Raw genomic sequence first — 20,091 nt, 5'->3', positions numbered from 1 at the left:
GAACTTTAATAGTTCATAAATAATATAAAAATATTTGTTGTTAGTGAGATTTGAACCATGAGTAGTGTATTCTTTTAATATTTCGATCGAATGATCATGATCATTTAATTAAGAATATCTGACGGTCATGATGGAAAGGATAACCAAACCAACCAAAATAAGGGTATACCAAATTATATCTCATTCCGGTTATTATAATATTATATAGATTATTAACATAATTTTTCAGGTGAAATATCAAATTGTTTTAACACTATATAATTAAATTAATTGATTTCATTCTGAACTCGGGTATAATATTGATGACGACTTTAAAATTATATATTTGAATTTTCTTTTTTGACGTAATATCATTTGATATTCACGGATTAATTTTTTTGTAACAACATAAAGATAATTTACAATAAATAAATATTTAATTAGTAATTAAATACGTAAATGTTACGAGCTGGTTTCGTATCGTTGGATCTAAAAGGAAGCATCACTAAAACGACACCGTTCTTTTCAAAATTCAAAATTCAAACAAATGAATTTATATTACTACTTTTCCTCTATTTCCTTTTAGTGTGAGCAGAAGCGGTAAATTGGTGATAATATAGTGGAGGGAACTAACAAACACCAATATCTCCAAAATCATTTTGCTTCTAAAATCGAATCTGAATCTATTTCGTTAATCTTCTTCTACAAATGGTAAGTAATGTAGTTGAATTTCGTATTATCTTAACTTCAAAAATGAAGTTGATTGTCGTTTTTTCAGGATAAACTTAGTGCATTAACGCAGGGATTGCTTATTGTGTTGGAAGAAGAATCTCAATCGGTAATTAAGTTATATCTGTAATTACGTACATATCAATTACAGATTTAATTTCACTATTCACGCTGATTAGTTTTTTTTTACAGGCACTTTGCTTTGTTGTCCCTCAGCCTGCATTCGGTGTATGTGTATGTATAATATGTGTGTGTTAAGTAACCAGCTCATCTAAAACCTTAAGGTCTTAGAGGAAGGCCCATCATATATTTAACACTCCCCCTCACTCGAAAGCCCATTTATGGGTCGAAGAGTGGAACACCGGCACCCATCTTTGGGGTATTAATTGCTTTTAGTGTCCACATTAAGTTGTGAGAATATTGAGGAAGACCCCAATAAGATCATATATTTAACATGTGTGTGTGTTTTTGTTACTGCTACTTTGATTTGATGTTATAAATTAAATTTTATTGACACTTAATGATGATTTCTGATTTGATTATAAATTGACATTGCTCTGTTTAAATGTGTATGATACCTGCTAATTTCAACTCACCACAAACAAAGCTTCTTATTGTAATCTACTGCTTTTTATAGTAATAATTTTAGGTCATATTTCAAGTTTATTATGGTGTTGTTTGTTTGTTTGAAAATACAGGAACGGTAGGTTGTGTTTGTGTTGATGGGAAGGCTTGATTAGTTAGTAATTACTATTAGTAAACATAATGATGAAGCCACATTCGACAAGTAGAGCAACTTGTAGAACTAGTACTACAAGTACTAGTTGTTGCTTTAATTAAGCAAGCAGATCGCGATACTTTCCAAATTAGAATCGATGAGCTTGAGAAAACTGTTCAGCGTCTTGCGCCTGATGATGTCACTCCATTTTTGTATTGCATTTTAGCCGTTGATTCTTCTCATAAGACCGCTGTTCGTAGGGAATGTATTAGGCTTAGAGGTGTTTTAGCTAGTTTTCATGAGGATCAGCTGCTTAGTTCACATTTAGGCAAAATTGGCTTAGGTATTGTCAAGCGTCTTAAGGATCCCGATTCGGTTGTGAGAGAAGCGTGTGTGGAGACTATGGGTGTTTTGGCTGGGATATTGTTAAATTGGGAGGAACTGAGAGTTGTGATGCTGACTTCCTGTGTGGAATTGACTTCATGTGTGAATGACTACCGTATGTGTGTAAAATTTGTGCAAATGTGTGTGTGTTTGTGTCCATGCAGTACTCATCCATGATGTAAATTGGATTTTACTGACACTTAAATATTATGTAACTTAGATGATGCATCTCTGTATATATATATCCATGTACCTGCTACTTAAATGAGGATTTATTATGTTATTTTGATGTATCTTTGTATATATCTGTATATGTATGGTTTTTTTGTTACAGGGAGTTTCGACTGCTACAAGGACCAAGATTCCTGTTTCCAAGGTACATACATTTGTTTTTGCCTAATTGTTTAAATTGATGTGTATCATTTTAAGACAATGCATGCATTGCAAACACAAATTGTTACATGGCTTAAAAAACTAGGGAAGTTCATTGGACAGCATATTGAAGATATAAAGGATATGATCGAGGAGCTGTCTGAAGGCAATAAAGAAGAACAACATGAAGTTGACACTCCTGCATCCCCTGCATCCCCTCCTCTCCGAGCCCTCCCACTCCCATCCTCTGCTTTGCATGCCCTCATTCAGTTTCTTAGAGTGCACAATATTCCTCTAGAAATTCCACGCGCCTTTGCTTTTGCGGGAATTGGAGTTGTGATAGGACTAACATGGATGGTCTTAGCTGAACCTGCCAATGTGTGTGCATTTTCAAAAGGTCATGAAGCTTGTTTAATAACAAAAGTTACCAACAACTTTAGGATGACAGCTCTCTATCTAAATCTGAATGATTTTGAGTTGCACCTTCTTCAGATTTTTGTAAATGGTAATAATTGATCAATTGTTATTGTATATGTTCTTGTTGTAAATGGTAACAATTTCTTGTTATTGCAAATGATTAATTCTATTTTTTTCATCTGTGAAGCACTGAATATGAAATGGCTTAGCCGAATTGACGTTCGTGAGAATTTCTGCACTTGGATGAGCACTTTCACTGGCAAGCCATTTGTTATGTGCCTGTCATCAGGTGACATGCTATCGATCGCATTTCGAGGACATCAAACATGCATCGTGGTGGGGGCGGCCTTTAACATTGATGGAATTTCTCCTGTTTACCTTGGTTCAATGGCTGCTCAAACTGGAAATTACAGGAAAGGTAATTTCCAAACCACCAATATGGAATTTGTGATCATTGGATCGGTTGTTCTTCTTGAAGCTCTCTGAATTTTCAAGAACTTGTGAATTGTGTGAGCCTCTCGAAAATCGAAAAATCATGTAAGTAGTAATATATATCCAATAATATCCAATTGTATATTGTTATTATTTAGTAACCATACATATGTGATCATATCCTTGTTTATATGTATAGGATAATGCACGGAAGATCGTCAAGGCTGCCCTCGCGAGGAATCCAGCCATAGAGGATCTTCACGTTGCTGTGATATTTCTGAGATAGCTTCACTTCTGCTCTCCCTTTTGCTGAGATTTTCTGGATTTCTGTTGTTATAAATTGCCTAACTCTGGCTAGCTAGGGTTGCAATTAGATTTGTTCTTCTAAGAATTGATGCAGCTGTGGAGGAAGCTGAATGAACCAACATTTAAGAAAGTTTCTACTATATTCTACAAACTGTATGGTCTGTTTATTTGATATAGAGTCAATCTGGGATTATATACACAACTAATACACTGGTTTATGTTTAGAAACTGCACTTCATACATATCTTTATTGAACAGATTTATCAAGGAAACATTTTGACTATGCTCAGTTGGACCAATATCAGTACCACATGAGTTAGTGGAACTGGAAATAGCACCGTGCATGCTACCAGATTTTAGCTGGAAATTACACCCTGGATCTGATCCTTTAAAGTTCTACTAGTCAGGTTTCTGCATAAATATGTTAATGTATACAATTAAGGTTAGAATTTTAAATTTTTACCATGTGAATCAGGAAGGAGGTCATTTGCTCATTTGCTTACTTTAGCCACTGCTTACTGTGAAAAAACAACAGTGGATGAAAAGTTTAATTTAATTGGTTTAAACAGTGAATCATATTTTGTTGAAAATTAATTCTTCAAACATCCTTCAGAACGTTACATAAGCTTTTCAAAAGCTCGTACCGTAGTAAAAAAAAAGCTCAGATGAGTACTTAGAACCAGCGTGTTTGTGCGGAGACTTCAATTTTATGAATTAAACCATAATTTCAAAGAAAAAATATCATACAGAGTGTTTAATAAATCGTAAGACACCATAAACTACGACATGACTCGATTTACGATCTCACTTATGAGTACAATCGAGACTATACCAACATTCGAGAGAGGTTGAGGCTCTCCTATTCAGTACCCAATACGTAAATCACATGCCCTCATCTTGGATCCCCAAACAGCCTTAATAGCCTTTTTCCCAGTGTAAGTACCCTTCTGCCCTTCTTTCTTTTCTGATAAGTCCACAGTCTTCATTCTTTGAGCGGAGTCGTAGCATTACCTGGGGGCCCAAATAGCCACATTATCCTCCAGGTGGAAATCCGGGAAATTCATGTTCAAAGCATCGTACTCCTCCCAAGTTGCTGTTGGGTTCCGAAGGCATAAAACGCAGCGAATAAACGTAAATAAAACAAAAATTTCGAAACCCAAAAACAGGATCCATGTATAATTATGGGCAGATTATAGAGATAACGAATCATACCTTTCAAGAGTTTAACTTTTACGAACTCAACGGAAATCCTAGCTATCACGTTTTGTGTCTACCTCTCGGAGAAACACCTCTATGGTATCCACACAAGCACCTTCAAGAACATCTCACGAACTTGACTACGGAATGAATGTACTAGCCTCCTTTTTGACGATCCAAATTGCCTCTGCCTCTCTTTGCTGCTAGAGTTTTCTCAAAAATGTACAAGCCTCTTTAATCTATCATTATGTATTTATAATGGCTGATTAAAAAGGCCCATAACAGCAAATCCCAACCCTAGTAGGTATTGGATTAAATAATAAAAATGAATTTCTATTATTTAATTAATAACTAAGTCATACTTAATTATTATGGGCAAAAACATTCCTTTTAATTCGAATTTATATTATCTCAATTAAGTCTTACTTAATTATAAAAAAATTCGAATAATCATCAATTAATTTAAATCCATAATTTAAATTAACTATTCCATTAAGTGCTCTATTTGTGCGACCCTATAGGCTATTATTTAATTGGCAATAATTTTATTCTCTAATAAAATTATAAACAATGAGCGGTATCTAGTAATACATCATTGTTACCCAATTAAACAATAATTAAATCGTGATTAGATAAAACCTTTCGTGATTAATGTTTTTCGTGTAATATAATCCCTTTAACCATACATATTATAGATTAAACTCGAGGCATGTATTTAGTCATCCTCTTCAACATTTAATCCGGGTTTACTTGATCCATGAGTAGATTATCAAGACAAATCATTATTTGAGCGTGGCCATACTTTTATAATCTCACTCAATCAAGAGGCCAATAATATCTCTCCTAATTATAGGAGGGTTAAATCCTTTATCTATCATTCATATTTCTCATACGACTCATGATATACCCGATGTCCACTTTTATCATCACCCGATCAAAAGTAACTTTTAATGTAGTCAAAGTATATTAATCCTCGTATAGAAATATAATGATTTCAAGTCAAAGGATCATTACACCATTATCACTGTGAGTCTTTCTTATGACTTTATTAAACATGAAGAATCTCACTGTGGTATGTCCATTACCATGTACTCTCACATGTACCTATGTATTTACTTTAGTATCCCCATACTTATAACCAATGAGATGTGGTTATCTTGTCAAACAACATACTAGTCTATCTATGTATTATTATTGTCCTATATAATAATACTCGACTAGGGACCTTTAAGAATATGATATATTATATAATCTTAAGTTCAAGTCATGTACTTAAACTATACAATGTGTATCATGATTTTAAGGACATTTATTATGCTAACAAAATATCGCAGTAATTAAGGTCATAATACATACATTTATTGAATGATGAACTGACATAAAGATTTAAAAGAATAATGTATTGCCTCTAGGGCACCTACACTAACAGTTGCCTCTCACAATGGTAACTCCTTCCATTTATTCAAAACTTCAAGTAGTAAGTGCCCATCAGACCCTTTGGCTCAACATCTAGTATAAGCAGCTCTGTTGTGAGTTGCTGGTGGTTGCTATGCTGCCTTTTGAGCTGTGAGACGTTGAAACGTCAGGGATTTTTACAGTTGGTGGCCACATTGCCTACTCGTGTGCCAACTGCAAGTGGCCCATAAAATCTGGGGGCAATTTTCATTGGCCCTGCTTGCTAATGAACGTTGCCGCCGATATGGTTGAAATTTTAAATAAACTAGTTCTCCCCCTAACATTCTACTTCTCACTTGTACCGATCCTCGTATGCCTTCATTTGCTGCTGTGAACGAAGGATGTGTGCCTTTAAGCCGTCCAAAACTGCATCTCTTTCTAATAATTGTTCTTCCAAAGAAGCCAAGGCTGTGGTGCCCTCTGTAAAACAAACCAGCTATGGTGGTTGTTGTCCATATACCTCAATGGAGAGTGCTAGGCTGAGGCATGAGTCGATGTATAGTGCCAATATTCGGGCCATGTCAGCCATTTCGCCCACCCACGAGGTTTTCCTTGTACTAAGCAGAGAAAATACCCTTCCAATGTTTTATTAACTACTTCGGTTTGGCCATCCTTTTTGGATGGTAGGCCCGTGCTTCTATGCAGTGCCTTACTATGGACACGGAAAAGCTCCTTCCAAAATAAACTCATAAAGATGCGATCCCTGTTGGAAATAATGGTGGAAGGGTATCCGTGGAAGCGAACGACCTCTTGGATAAACATGTTAACTACACTTGGGGTCGTGAAAATGTGCCAACCCTATAAAGTGCGCATATTTGGAAGATGATTCACCACCACCAATTTTGTGTCAATTCCCTGCGATTTCGGCAGTCCTTCCATTAAATCAAGTAAAACATCCTCCAAAACACAGATTTGGGATTGGTAAGGGCTGTAGAAATCCAGCCGCCATTAACGAGGACTATTTTTGTTGTTGACATGTAGAGCATTCACGGGCATTCTTAGCCACTGCCTTCCTCAAACCCAACCCAAACCATTCTTTGGACGATCTTTGGTACATGATACGTTTTAAATTCGCCGAAATGGCCCCCAATAGGTGAATCATGATATTCTAGAAGTGAAGTCTTTCCCAGTATTTTGGGGAAATTACTACGCGGCCCTGGTAGCATACCACCCCATGTACCAGTTCAAATCCTCAAGGAAGGGGAAGATTTACGGCTAACTCTGCCCTTTAACTTCTGCAAGAATTCGTCCCTACCAATGATCTGTTGAAACTCCTGTCACTCAACACCCCCAATCGAGATCATACTAGTCAACTCAGTCTCATTAAACGCCCGCATAAAGGGCATCTGCATCCGTGTTAGCGATGCCCGACTTGTACACAATAGTTAACTGATATCCCATCAATTTAGAAACCCAGTGTTGGTGATCCATGCCAACCTCCCGTTGTTCCAAGAAGAACTTTAGACTTTGTTGATATGCCTGAATGATGAAAGGATGCCCGAGCAAATAGTGGCGCCACTTTTGAACAGCCAAGCTGATGGCCATTAATTCTTCTTCCTAAATTGCTTTAAGCTTTGCACGCTGACCCAATACTTAGATTAAATATGCGATTGAGTGCTCGTTTTGTAGGAGTACTGAGCAAACACATGTAAAAATTGAGAAGCCTAATTATATTATAATAGGAGATCCATGAAAAATAACGTATTTCCGTGTGGATTAGTGAAAATGCTCATTTCTGATAGACAACATATTAAACTAATGAATTTCAAACACATTAAGTATAACTACCATCAAACATGGCAATCTGTGTTTTAAGAAAACATAAATTCAATTTTGACCTCCAAAGTCGTTTAATTAGATGCACGTCGATTTGCAGTTAGTACCATCAACCATGTCAAAGGTCCAAGAATAATATGAGAAATGTACTGAGCAGAGAAACTAATGTTTAAAATCCACTTTACACAGCAGGCCATTTTTAGGAATAACTATGTAAGTACACTTGCTGAATGTCAAAGAAAATATGTAAAAATGATATTTTGTACCTGAAGGACCAGGTTCATCAATAAGTTTCATCCTCATTTCATTTAGAATTTCTTCAAATCAAGACTATGAATACTTTCAGTTTTGCAACTTCCGAAGGACGAACTACCACTCATATTAGCAAAAAAATACCAAAACAATTACTAATATTCATGCAAAAATGGAGAGATACCTCAAATGGAAAATTAGAATCTATTTCTTGATAGTTGAACATAAGAACACTGCCAGGAGTCAAACTCTTGACCTCCCTTAAAGAAGCCCAGACCTCAACCACAGCACCGACCTTTTGTTTGTAAATTTGAATCTAGTTTAACATCAAAGATCATATATGTGTTGGAAGGGGATGATACCTGTTTGAATAGGGTACTGGTACCAGATTTTCATAACCATCCATAAGCAATTTATATGGTTTGTTCCTCTTGATAGTACCGTGGAAAACTTCATTATTAACTTTTCCATGATCTGTATTTGCAGAATCTAACGGGATAAGCAATAACAGGACAACAAAGTAGTTTGATACTAGGCTATAAATAGAAATTTAAAGGTGATAATTATTGACCCGCTAACACAAGATTAATAATTTAGGTTAAGCAAGAACGACAATAGTTGCAAAAAATGGTACCTCAAACAGTATACGCTCTTTTACATTCTTTGGTCCTTTCTGGAAAGAACTATCAGCACTACTCCAAAAGTGTGGCTGTCCTTCACAATGAATTCCTTCTAACTACAATTTTCAACACTATACAAAATATTAGGAAAAGATAGAAAGAAAGAGAGAAAAGATGTCCATTCACATTCAAAAAACACCTACATCATCCAAAGCTCAGGCTTGGTGATTTCCCGAATATTAGCCAAGATTTTTGTTTTCCCATTGCTCGCTTTCGCGTGATGGGATCACCAACAGCCAGTGACGGATGCAGGATTTTAAGTATGGTGTGTCAAAAATATTGTTCAATATGGCATTAAAAGCTTAACTCATTCAACAGAATTAATGGGGATGCTTGAGAAGTATTAATATTGTGTTTGTTTAGGGTGAAGGAATAAAATACATAAAATTAAATTCTTTTTACTAAAGATTGAGGTAACGAGGGAGTACACACTTATTATGATAAAAATTGTGAAAAAAATGGGTGTGAACAACACCTAATAATGGAATTAATAAAATAACACAAAATGTGATATATTCAAATTCGACAATATCTTCTTATGATATATTAAACACACACTATGAGCACTAATGTTTACAATTACCAATTTGGAGCACATAATACTGGTGAATGAAACTGGAACATATATACTGTGAATGAAACTGAACGGTGATTTGCAAAAAAATAAATTATGATTAATGGTGTGTCAATTGACACACCATGCACACAAGTAAGCTGCCACTGCCAACAACCAGTTGTGGAGTAATAATCTGGAAAGGCTTCTCTCCTTCCTGTTTGATTGAGCTAATTGTTAGGTCACACTTTCACTGTAGAGGGGGTGAATACAGTGTTTATTACAATCAAATCAAACTTCAAGAACTTATGTAACAGAAAACAAACTTTATTTAAACAATAAACTCTGTTACAATCTGGAACTGTTATCTCTCAGTGATGAACAAAATATCACGAGAGCTGCTAGGGTTATAATAAATAATATTCTCGATAATGATAACACTTATAGTGTAAACCCTATGTCTGTGTTTATATACTACACATTTACAAGATATTCGCTAATTGATATGGAATATAATTCTGCTTCCTAAAATATATCAATCAGATATCTTCTATTCCAAGTATTCCATTCTTCACGGAATTCCTTCTTCATGCATATCTCTTCTTATGTTTATCTTGATCTTCTTAACTTTAATCAGCTACTGTCCTTATCTGATCGTCCTTCAGCACTTAAGTTCTGATATCTATCTCCTGATAACATAAGTACTGATATCCCTTAAGTTCTGACTTCCAGTATAAGTACTGATCAGTTAAGTACTGATTTGTTCTGTTCAAATAAGATCTGAAATCTAAACATAAAACATATTAGCCATGACATTATCAAATATATCTAACAATCTCCCCCAACTTGTAAATTAACAAAATATACAAGTTTAACAGATATTTGATGATGTCAAAAACATTAAGTACAAATGCATGAGAAATAGACAAGATAACTACAACTTACAGTCCTTAAAGTTTTTACCAATTCAACTTCTGATAACAACTTCAATCTGTATAAATATCAGAATTTAAGCAGTTGTAGATCTTCGACTTGGCTTCATCATTTTCTGATCTCTCTGATGTCAGGAGTTGTTCTGAGATAATTCTTCAACAAACATTTCTCAGCATATCTGAGTTCATCAATCATTCTCCGTTTGACATCTTTAAGCTCTGCAGTATCTTCACCAGTTTGAAATATTGCAGCTCTGAGATCATTAATCTTTGCTTTTCTCAACTCCCGATCTAGTCTTATGACATAAGCTTTGTTAGACTCTAGATTGAATTCAAGCCCCTTAATACCAAGATATGTTCTGATCTGTGCAGTATTAGGCTTCATATCAACAATATCACCATTGTGATTTCTGTACTTTGGAACATATCTGCTGTCAGACTTAACAGAATAAAGTCTTTTCTGTCTCTGAATCTGTTCCTTTAAGTAGTTTGCAGCAGTCTCTGTTATTCTGTCATCCACTTGAAGTAAGAATAATACATGCTCCAATTCTTCAAAATACTTCAATGGAATGGCATTTTGTCTTATATGATAAACCCTACCATCTGTCATGAAATACAACATGATGTATTCTTTCAAGTAGGTATGGTAAACCATCTGTACAGATTCTAGTTGATTCAATCTCTCAGGAGTTGCTCCAATACCTGGTTCACTCAAGGAAGTTGGATCATCGGTAGTGTTGTGTACTCTTCTTTCATCAGCACTTCCCAATCCAGTTTTATCTCTAGCTTCCTTTCCAGTAACTACTCTTGCTTCAAAACCACTTGAAGTAGTCTTCAAAGATTGAGTCTGTTTTGCTTTAGTGAATCCTGGTAGGAGTGTTTTAGATTTATTTTCTGATATCAAGTTAACTTGAGCACTGTCAGAGGTTACTTGCTTCTTCTGAATATCAGAACTTACAATTTCTTGACTCTGAACAACTTGAGCCATGTCAGAGGTTGTTTTAAGAACTTTTCTTGAAGTCAGAGCAAGATTATCTTTTCCATCAGTAATTTCTTCTTCATCAGGAGGTACATAAGGCTTGATAGGTTCACCAACCTTTTCTTTACCCTTGGATCTTGGATCTATCTGTGGTTGTGATCTAGCCAAAGTTTCTTCAGTATGTATCCTTTCTTTGATCACAATGCCTTTAGGTTTTGGAAGTAACTTTTTACCAGAAGCTTCAGATTTAGATGTGACTTTCTCTGATTTAAGTCTGGCTTCTTCTTCCTTTAAACTTTCCAAGTCCATCCCTGGATTTTCTTGAAGAAATAACTGTCTTGACATTTCCTCATCAAGATCTAGAAGTTCATCAGAACTTATCCTTTTACCAGCAGCAGAACTTATTCTTTTCCCAGTATCAGAACTTGTTCTGTGACTAGCTTGTCTTGATGTAAACCTTCTACCTTGACTATGACCACTACCCATTCCAGAGTTTCCTTGGTCATCTTTTCCATCATCCTTTCCTTGCAGTGACTTGTTGGTTTTGCATTTGGACTTAATTACCTTCTCCCCCTTTTTGGCATCAGCAGGTAATAAAAGAGAGATAAGTAGTTCCACTGAGGTCTGGATTTCAGTAAGTTGCGATTGCTGAGAAGCTTGATTTGTCAGAATTTGATCAATCTGAGCTTGTTGCTTCTCTTGAGTTTTCTCAATATAAGCAACCCTGTCAATGGTAGGTTGGAAGAACTTTTTCTTATCAAGTTTCCAAACTTGTTCCTGTTTAATAAAGTTCTCCTGAATCTTGTGTAGCTCTGCATGAGTGTTGGAATGAAGACCTTGTAGATGTTTAGTACTCAATGCAGTGACTCTAAGCTGGATTTTAAAATCATCAGAATGTAACATTTCATCAGCTTTAGTCAAGTGCTCAGCAAGATGTAAAGCATTTGGAACACATGAAACTGAGTTCCATTCCTTAGTCCACTCCTGACCTGCAGGAGTTTCACTCCAAGGTACTGGTGCATCCTTGATAACAAACTCCTTTAGCAGTTCAGACTTAGGAAGAGTCAGTGGAGGAGTATGTCCTGAAGGACCTGCTTCATCAGCATCTACAGTTGTAGCAGCTTCACCAGTATCTCCAACATTTGCAGCATCAGAACTTAAAGAATCAGTATCTTCTGATAAGACAACTGTATGAGTAGCAATGGAGGCTTCAACATCCTCTAATTGCTGATCTGATACTAAGTTCTGATCAACAGCCATATCCTGATGCTCACCTAAAATCTGATCATCATCTTGATGCAGAGAAGGTGTTAGTGATAACTCAGGAGTTTGAACAGCATCAGTAACAGGTGTTGTGGAATGATTATTTGCTGTTGGAGCTTCTAAGGAAAGTATTTCAGGCACAACCAAGTTCTGAATATCAATTTCAGCACTTGTGCCTGGATCAACAAGAGATATAGAAGGTGAATTAGCCTTGTCAGATACAGGTTCCTGAGATGGAGTTGATGGAGAAGAAGTGACTGGAGCAAATTCCTTGTCTTGTGAGATCAGAGATTCCTGATCCCCTTCCTTAGCTGCTTCCTCCTCATCATCTGAAACTGGCCTCTGTGCCCTCTGTTTCTTGTACTTCCTTGTTGATTTGGATTCCTTGGGAGTTGCAGGAACCATCATACGTCTAAGCCTCTTGAGAAGCCTAGAACCCCCAATTGCAGAATCCTTCTGAGAAGTTGCCTTCTCAGCTTCATTTATCATAGGTTCTGAAGAGGGAACTCCAGTCCTCCAGAACCGCAGAACTTGTTGACTTGAAAATAATTCAGGCTGAGTTAAGGCGTACCCAACCTCACTATGTGCAAGAAGATCTTGCACAAAATGCAATTCAGATGGAGCTTCAGCATGATCAAGAATTGCAGCATAGTTGTTTGGAACAAACTTTGCTCCATCAATGATTAAATCCTTTGGTGCCATGTGAAAAAATATTGAAATTCAAGTATGCCTGTTATGTGTGTGAGATAATGTCTGTATGAAAAACCAACGTGAGAAAGAATGAGAAAGAGAGTAAAAGTAAGAAGAGAGATAAAGTATAAAGAAAGTAAAAGATTAAAGAAATCTTCTCTCTGTTGTTCTTATACTCGAAGAAAAATGTTACCGTTGGACACCTGTCAGACATGCAGTAATAACGGATAGTTACTGGGCTTGAGAAAACAGGAATGATTACTTATCCAGTTGCCTTAATTCAAGGAAAAACCATTTCAGTTATCAAGAGACACAGGTTTAATTCAAAATTGAAACCGTTAGCACTGATTGAATTGTTTTTCACTGCAACATTAATATTCTGAAAATGAATCATGTTAAAAATGACCGAGATAATTTCGATGAATAAGTGCTGACAAAGAATCAGAACTTAAATAAAGACAAAATTTAAATGGTCATCAGAATAGCAAGCAGGATTTAACACTACAGATAAAATAACTCAGAGACAAAATCTTGAAGTAAAAACAGTTTTCATTAATATATCAAGTCAATACATATATGAAATAGAAATTACATTAATACAAGATTTTCCCTAAGCTTCTAATCCTAACGTCAACAGCTTTAGTCCTAGCTAAGAAGCCTGACAAAGCTGAGGATGAAGAAGAACAGGAAGAAGACGAGATTAAGTCATCCTCCTCTTCCTATCTTCGACAAACAAGATAGCGAGTCGAATGATTCGCTCTTGCTGACGGATACGACGAAGGTGAAGGTCTCTTCGAACGGCCACCAGATCACGTTTGATAACCTCTGGAAATTGAATCCAGAGATTGTGAGGGATGTTGGTGATAGGGTAGGGAGTTGAAATTCCATTCAAAAAGACATGCACAGTCTCATCACCGTAATTGTAGAACCAGCCAAATTCAGCCATTTGTGATAGTAAATGAAAAACAAGACTGAATTTGTGATACAAGTGTGATGAGAAGACTAATGTGAAGTGGTTGCATATATAGGCATGAGAATGCCAAGAGACACAAAGATATTGAATGCAGACAGGTAGAATTAATTCTACCTCGTCTCCCTAGACTTTGAAAAAGAATAACAGTCATTGGAAAAGGAATGTACACATGTAACAAGAGTGAACTGTTCAAGGACGAGTGCCATTATGTTTTAACCATAGACTATTAATCTTCCACTTCAACATTTCGAAATTAATCTGAGACTGTTACCAAATTTTACTCACAGATAAGTCAAGTAAAGGGTTAGACTGAAAAATCAGAACTTAGACCTATACCAGAACTTAACAGTCATCAGAACATAATGTCTTAACTCGAACAAGGAATATCTATCTTAGTAAATACTCATACAAGTTCTTAGTTATGAACGTCAGAACTTAATCATCAGAACGTGTAACTAGAACTTGTCCTCAGAATTTGTGCAAAAGTGACACAATGACTGTTGATCTAAAATAACATAGACCACCACAGAAATTTCATCATTCATATGGAGTGATGTGTGTGTGCATTAAGCTAAATAACAGACAAAGAGTAAAGTCTGATCTACTTCAGTACATCTTAGAAATAAGTCATAATTAAAATTTTGCTAAAGAGCTGCCATTATCCTGAAACCTACTGATAAATGAGTTCATGCATGAGTTCACCTCTACTGTTTTTGTGCTAATTTTATGCATCTTTTGAAATTCTATTTTACAGAGGCTTCTCAGTGTAAGTGAGTCACGACTGTTTATCAGAATTTATGCTATTATCAGAGTATTTCTCCAGTAATCATAGAGTGTGAAAAGTCACCAAGAAAATATTTTGCTTTTCTAATGCATATTTACTTAATACCAGCAATGCACTTGGGTCGTCCCTTTCACATTTTTACTCTAGATCTCAAAGGAGTACCTGATATTATTCTTTGATTATTGTTCTTCTTCTTTTGATAAGTGAGGTTTATCAGCACTTAGTACATTCAGCAGTTTTACTAGAATCAGAACTTAAACAGATGAGTAGCATTATTCTAATTTGTGACTTAGTAATAAGATATACAAAGTAAACTTAACTAAGCTCAGTTATCAGAATTTGCTTGTGTCATAAGATTTCCACAGAAATAATTACTTCTTTCATGGGATCATTTGTTTATTGAAGACTAGTAGGTCAGTATCTAGCACAGTTATCCTCATAGGATTGAATAGTTACTGAAACAGACATATCACTTATCAGAGTTTAGAAACATATATCAGACAACAGTCAGTACTTAAAGACATTTATCAATTAATGCACAGAATATACAAAGAGATTAATTCTGTAAATACTGATCATAAAGTCTGATAACATAGAACAAGTTTAAGCAGATTTAGAGAAAGAACCTGAAATCATTCCAAGTTCATTTACCAATTTTGAAAAGGTAGCTTCACACAGTGGTTTTGTGAAGATATCTGCTACTTGTTGATCTGTGGGAACAAAATGCAATTCCACTGTACCTTCATCCACATGTTCCCTGATGAAATGGTACCTGATGCTGATGTGCTTTGTCATAGAGTGTTGAACTGGATTACCTGTCATAGCAATAGCACTTTGATTATCACAGTAAATAGGGATTTTGAAATACGTTAACCCATAATCTAGTAACTGATTCTTCATCCAGAGAATCTGTGCACAGCAGCTTCCTGCAGCAATATACTCTGCTTCTGCAGTTGATGTGGAAATTGACTTTTGTTTCTTGCTATACCAAGAAACCAACCTGCCTCCAAGAAATTGGCAGCTACCACTTGTGCTTTTCCTGTCAATTTTGCAACCTGCAAAATCTACATCTGAGTAACCTATTAATTTAAAATCTGATTCTCTAGGATACCATAATCCTAGATCAGCTGTTCCTTTAAGATACTTAAAGATTCTTTTTACAGCTGTTAAGTGAGGTTCTCTTGGATCTGCTTGAAATCTTGCACAAAGACAGGTAGCAAACATGATATCTGGTCTACTAGCAGTTAGATAGAGAAGTGAGCCAATCATACCTCTGTAATCAGTAATATCTACTGAATTACCAGTATCCTTATCCAGTTTTATTGCAGTGGCCATGGGAGTGGATGCACTTGAACAGTCTTGCATTCTAAATTTTTTCAGCAAGTTTCTGGTGTACTTAGATTGACAAATAAAAGTTCCTTCTTCACTCTGCTTGACTTGAAGGCCCAGAAAATAACTAAGTTCTCCCATCATACTCATCTGATATCTTGACTGCATTAGGTTGGCAAACTTTTTGCAAAGTTTGTCATTTGGAGACCCAAAAATAATAGCATCAACATAAATCTGGATCAAAAGTAAGTCCTTGCCATGGTTGAGATAGAACAATGTTTTGTTAATAGTTCCTCTGTTGAATCCACTTTCCAGAAGAAACTGAGCTAAAGTCTCATACCATGCTCTAGGAGCTTGCTTAAGTCCATAAAGTGCTTTATCAAGCCTGTAGACATAATCTGGATGTTTGGAATCTACAAAGCCTGGAGGTTGTTCAACATATACTTCCTCTTCCAATTCTCCATTGAGAAAAGCACTTTTCACATCCATTTGAAAGACAGTAAACTTTTTGTGAGCAGCATAAGCCATGAATATCCTTATGGCTTCTAACCTAGCAACTGGAGCAAATGTTTCATCATAGTCAATTCCCTCCTGTTGAGAATATCCTTTTGCAACCAGCCTTGCCTTGTTCCTTACAATTATGCCATCACTGTCAGTTTTGTTTCTGAATACCCACTTTGTACCAACAACCGAACTATTCTTGGGTCTTGGCACTAAGGTCCAGACTTTGTTTCTTTCAAATTCATTCAACTCTTCCTGCATTGCTTGCACCCAATCAGCATCTTGAAGAGCTTCTTCCACTTTCTTTGGCTCAGACTGAGAGAGAAAAGAATTGTAAAGACATTCATTCGAAGTACCTGTTCTAGTTCTGACACCTGCCTCAGGATTTCCAATTATTAAATCAGGTGTATGTGATTTTGTCCACTTCCTTGCAGATGGAAGATTTTCTCTAGAACTGGATGCTCCCCCATGATTCATGCTGTCTTCGGTTTCATTTTATGATGCTCCCCCTGAAACTATGCTCTCTGAGTTGGATCCTTCAGTATTTAGATTTTCAGTACTGTCAGTACTTGGCTTATCAGAACTTGACGAATCAGAATTTGAAGAGCCAGATGTATGTTCTGATGCTTCTTGAGATGTGATAATATCTTGAGTATGCTCCCCCTGCATTGGTGCATCTTCCTTTGACGTAGTCACCACAGTTTCAATAACATCAGAGTTTAATCCATCAGAATTTACAGTATCAGGACTTAGACTGTCAGGACTTGAGATATCAGAATATGAATCTTCATTTTCAAATCTCAGCTTATCATGATCAATGCAATCTTCAAGTCCAGTGATCTTCTTGTCATCAAAAGAGACATTGATAGATTCCATGACCACTTTTGTTCTCAAATTATAGACTCTGAAGGCTTTTGTAGAAAGTGGATATCCTACAAAGATTCCCTCATCAGCTTTTAGATCAAACTTGGATAGCTGTTCAGGATGAGTCTTGAGAACAAAACACTTACATCCAAATACATGAAAGTATTTGAGATTTGGCTTTTTGTTCTTCACCATCTCATATGGTGTTTTTCCATGCTTGTTAATGAGTGTTGCATTTTGAGTAAAACAAGCAGTCTGCACAGCTTCAGCCCAGAAATAGGTTGGAAGCTTTGCTTCTTCAAGCATTGTTCGTGCAGCTTCAATTAGAGTTCTATTCTTCCTTTCAACAACTCCATTTTGCTGTGGAGTTCCAGGAGCAGAAAATTCCTGCTTTATTCCATGATTTTTGCAGAACTCTTCCATTATCAAATTCTTGAATTCAGTGCCATTATCACTCCTCAAAATTTTCACAGAATCTTTGATCAATTTATCCAGATGTTTGACATGATCAATCAGGATAGATGCAGTTTCACTTTTTGTGTGCAAGAAATACACCCATGTGTATCTGGTGAACTCATCTACTATGACCAACGCATATTTCTTCTTTGCAATAGACATGACATTCACTGGACCAAATAGATCAACATGAAGTAGATAATAAGGCTCAAGAATTGATGATTCAGTCTTGCTCTTGAACGAAGATTTTCTTTGTTTAGCCTTCTGACATGAGTCACAAAGACCATCAGGAACAAACACTGATTTTGGCAGTCCTCTCACAAGATCTTTCTTGATCAGTTCATTTATCTTGTTGAAGTTTAAATGAGAGAGTTTCTTGTGCCAATTCCAGCTTTCTTCAGTTGAGGCTCTACTCACTAAACAGATTGCAGAACCATCAGAACTTGTTGAAAGCTTAGCTTCATAAATGTTACCACGCCTGAATCCCTTCAGAACAATTTTTCCTTTAGATTTACTAACTATTTCACAATGTTCTGCAAAGAAATCAACATGATAACCTCTGTCACAGATTTGACTTATACTCAGTAAGTTGTGTTTAAGTCCTGAGACCAGAGCTACATCTTTAATAATGACATTCCCAAGATTGATATTGCCATATCCCAAAGTTTTTCCAATGTTGCCATCTCCATAAGAAACACTTGGGCCATCTTTCTCCACAAAGTCTGATAGCAGGGCCTTATGTCCAGTCATATGTCCTGAACATCCACTGTCCAGAACTAAAATATTTTTCCTGTTGCCCTGCAATCAAAAAGACCACTAATTATTAGTTTTAAGGACCCGGACTTGCTTGGATCCTTTGGCCTTTTTAGGTTTGTTAACATTTGCAGCGGATTTAATATCAGATTTTATGTTAACAGTTTTCTTATAAGAACTTATACTAGAAGGAACAACAGAAACTTTCTTTAAAGAAGGTTTTAATTGATAATAATCATAGTACAAACTATGATATTCCTTACAAGTATAAATGGAATGCCATAAACTACCACAATGAAAACAAGGATTTTGTGGTTTGTATCTAACAGACTGACTCTTAACTCCTGACTTTGTAAATAAGGAGTTAATATTCTTATTCTTCCTGCAAAAAGAAGCCAGATGGTTAGAACTTCCACAGTTATGACATGCTTTCCTAGGAGCATCAGGAACAGATTTATAGTTATTGCTTTTATTCACACCTTCCTTTCCATTCCTGTTTTTCCTAGGTGATTTTACCTTGTTTGCATTCTTAACATCTTTCAGCTTATGCTTAAGCTGCTTCTTTGTCATTAAGCCTATGTTAACTTCAGCTGTCTTTTCCTGTTTTAGTTTGTCAGAAGCTAATTCCTTTTTAACTTCTGATTTCTCATTTTCGGATTTTTCAGTTACAAACTTAACAGGTTTTAACTTCGGCTTTTGCTTATCAACAGGCTTAATTTCTACAGTTCCTTTTTTATTTTCTCCATAGCCTAAGCCCTCTTTCCAGTTTCCACTGCTTAGCAAATTTTGAGTTGTTTTGCCAGAGTTAGTCCAAGTTCTGATAATCTCTCTCTCCTTTTCTAACTCAGTTTTTAGAGATTCATTCATTTTTAGCACTTCATCCCTAACATAAAAAGCATCATCTCTATCCTGCTGAGTTTGATGAAACATGACTAACTCTTTTTCTAAGAAATCATTTCTTTTCCTAAAAGCAAGATTTTCAGAAGTTAATCTTTCACATGTTAAAGTTTGATCTCTATAACTAACAAACATGGTTTTAAGATATCTTCTCAACTCATTAATATCATCAGTATGAAAAGCATAAGTAGTCTGAGGTACCTTTGTTTCAGCAGCTTCAGAACTGCTCTCAGAACTTGATTTATCAGCATTTGCCATCAATGCATAGTTCTCCTCACTTTCAGAGTCTGAGGTGTCTGTCCAGCTTTTCTGCTTTGTGACAAGAGCTTTGCCTTTGTCATTCTTGGTCTTCTTGCAATCAGGAGATATGTGGCCTTTCTCACCACAATTATAACATTTAACATTAGCGTAATCTCCTCT

At 36.0% G+C, this 20,091-nt stretch overlaps 1 protein-coding gene across 3 annotated transcripts; it reads left to right on the top strand.

Moving 5' to 3' along the window:
* The first annotated feature begins 572 nt into the window (after positions 1-572).
* LOC141720943 (uncharacterized) lies at positions 573-3,563 on the top strand. 3 transcript variants are annotated; one of them, XM_074523660.1, is made up of 7 exons: positions 573-690; positions 758-817; positions 901-936; positions 2,145-2,186; positions 2,306-2,687; positions 2,787-3,136; positions 3,231-3,563. In XM_074523660.1, exons 1-6 carry the CDS (start codon positions 688-690, stop codon positions 3,083-3,085), a joined length of 822 nt encoding a protein of 273 aa, XP_074379761.1. In that variant the 5' UTR covers positions 573-687; the 3' UTR covers positions 3,086-3,136; positions 3,231-3,563. The 3 variants fall into 3 exon arrangements, with proteins under 3 accessions (XP_074379761.1, XP_074379752.1, XP_074379770.1); XM_074523651.1 differs by having other exon boundaries at positions 901-942; XM_074523669.1 differs by lacking the exon at positions 573-690 and having other exon boundaries at positions 759-817; positions 901-2,186; positions 2,289-2,687.
* The last annotated feature ends 16,528 nt before the right edge of the window (positions 3,564-20,091 follow it).

The sequence above is a fragment of the Apium graveolens genome, chromosome 1 (genome assembly GCF_009905375.1).
Source record: "Apium graveolens cultivar Ventura chromosome 1, ASM990537v1, whole genome shotgun sequence".
In the NCBI taxonomy this organism is placed as follows: domain Eukaryota; kingdom Viridiplantae; phylum Streptophyta; class Magnoliopsida; order Apiales; family Apiaceae; genus Apium; species Apium graveolens.
The sequence above is the reverse complement of the archived record's forward strand: the minus strand, read 5'-3'. Positions and strand labels throughout refer to the sequence as shown.

What these genes read in the sequence shown, in the direction of transcription:
- LOC141720943 (XM_074523651.1), top strand. An exon ending in AGCCTGCATTCGGTGTATGT is followed by an intron (nt 943 to 2,144) that starts GTATGTATAATA and finishes TTTTTGTTACAG; the next exon opens with GGAGTTTCGACTGCTACAAG. An exon ending in TCTTCAGATTTTTGTAAATG is followed by an intron (nt 2,688 to 2,786) that starts GTAATAATTGAT and finishes TCATCTGTGAAG; the next exon opens with CACTGAATATGAAATGGCTT.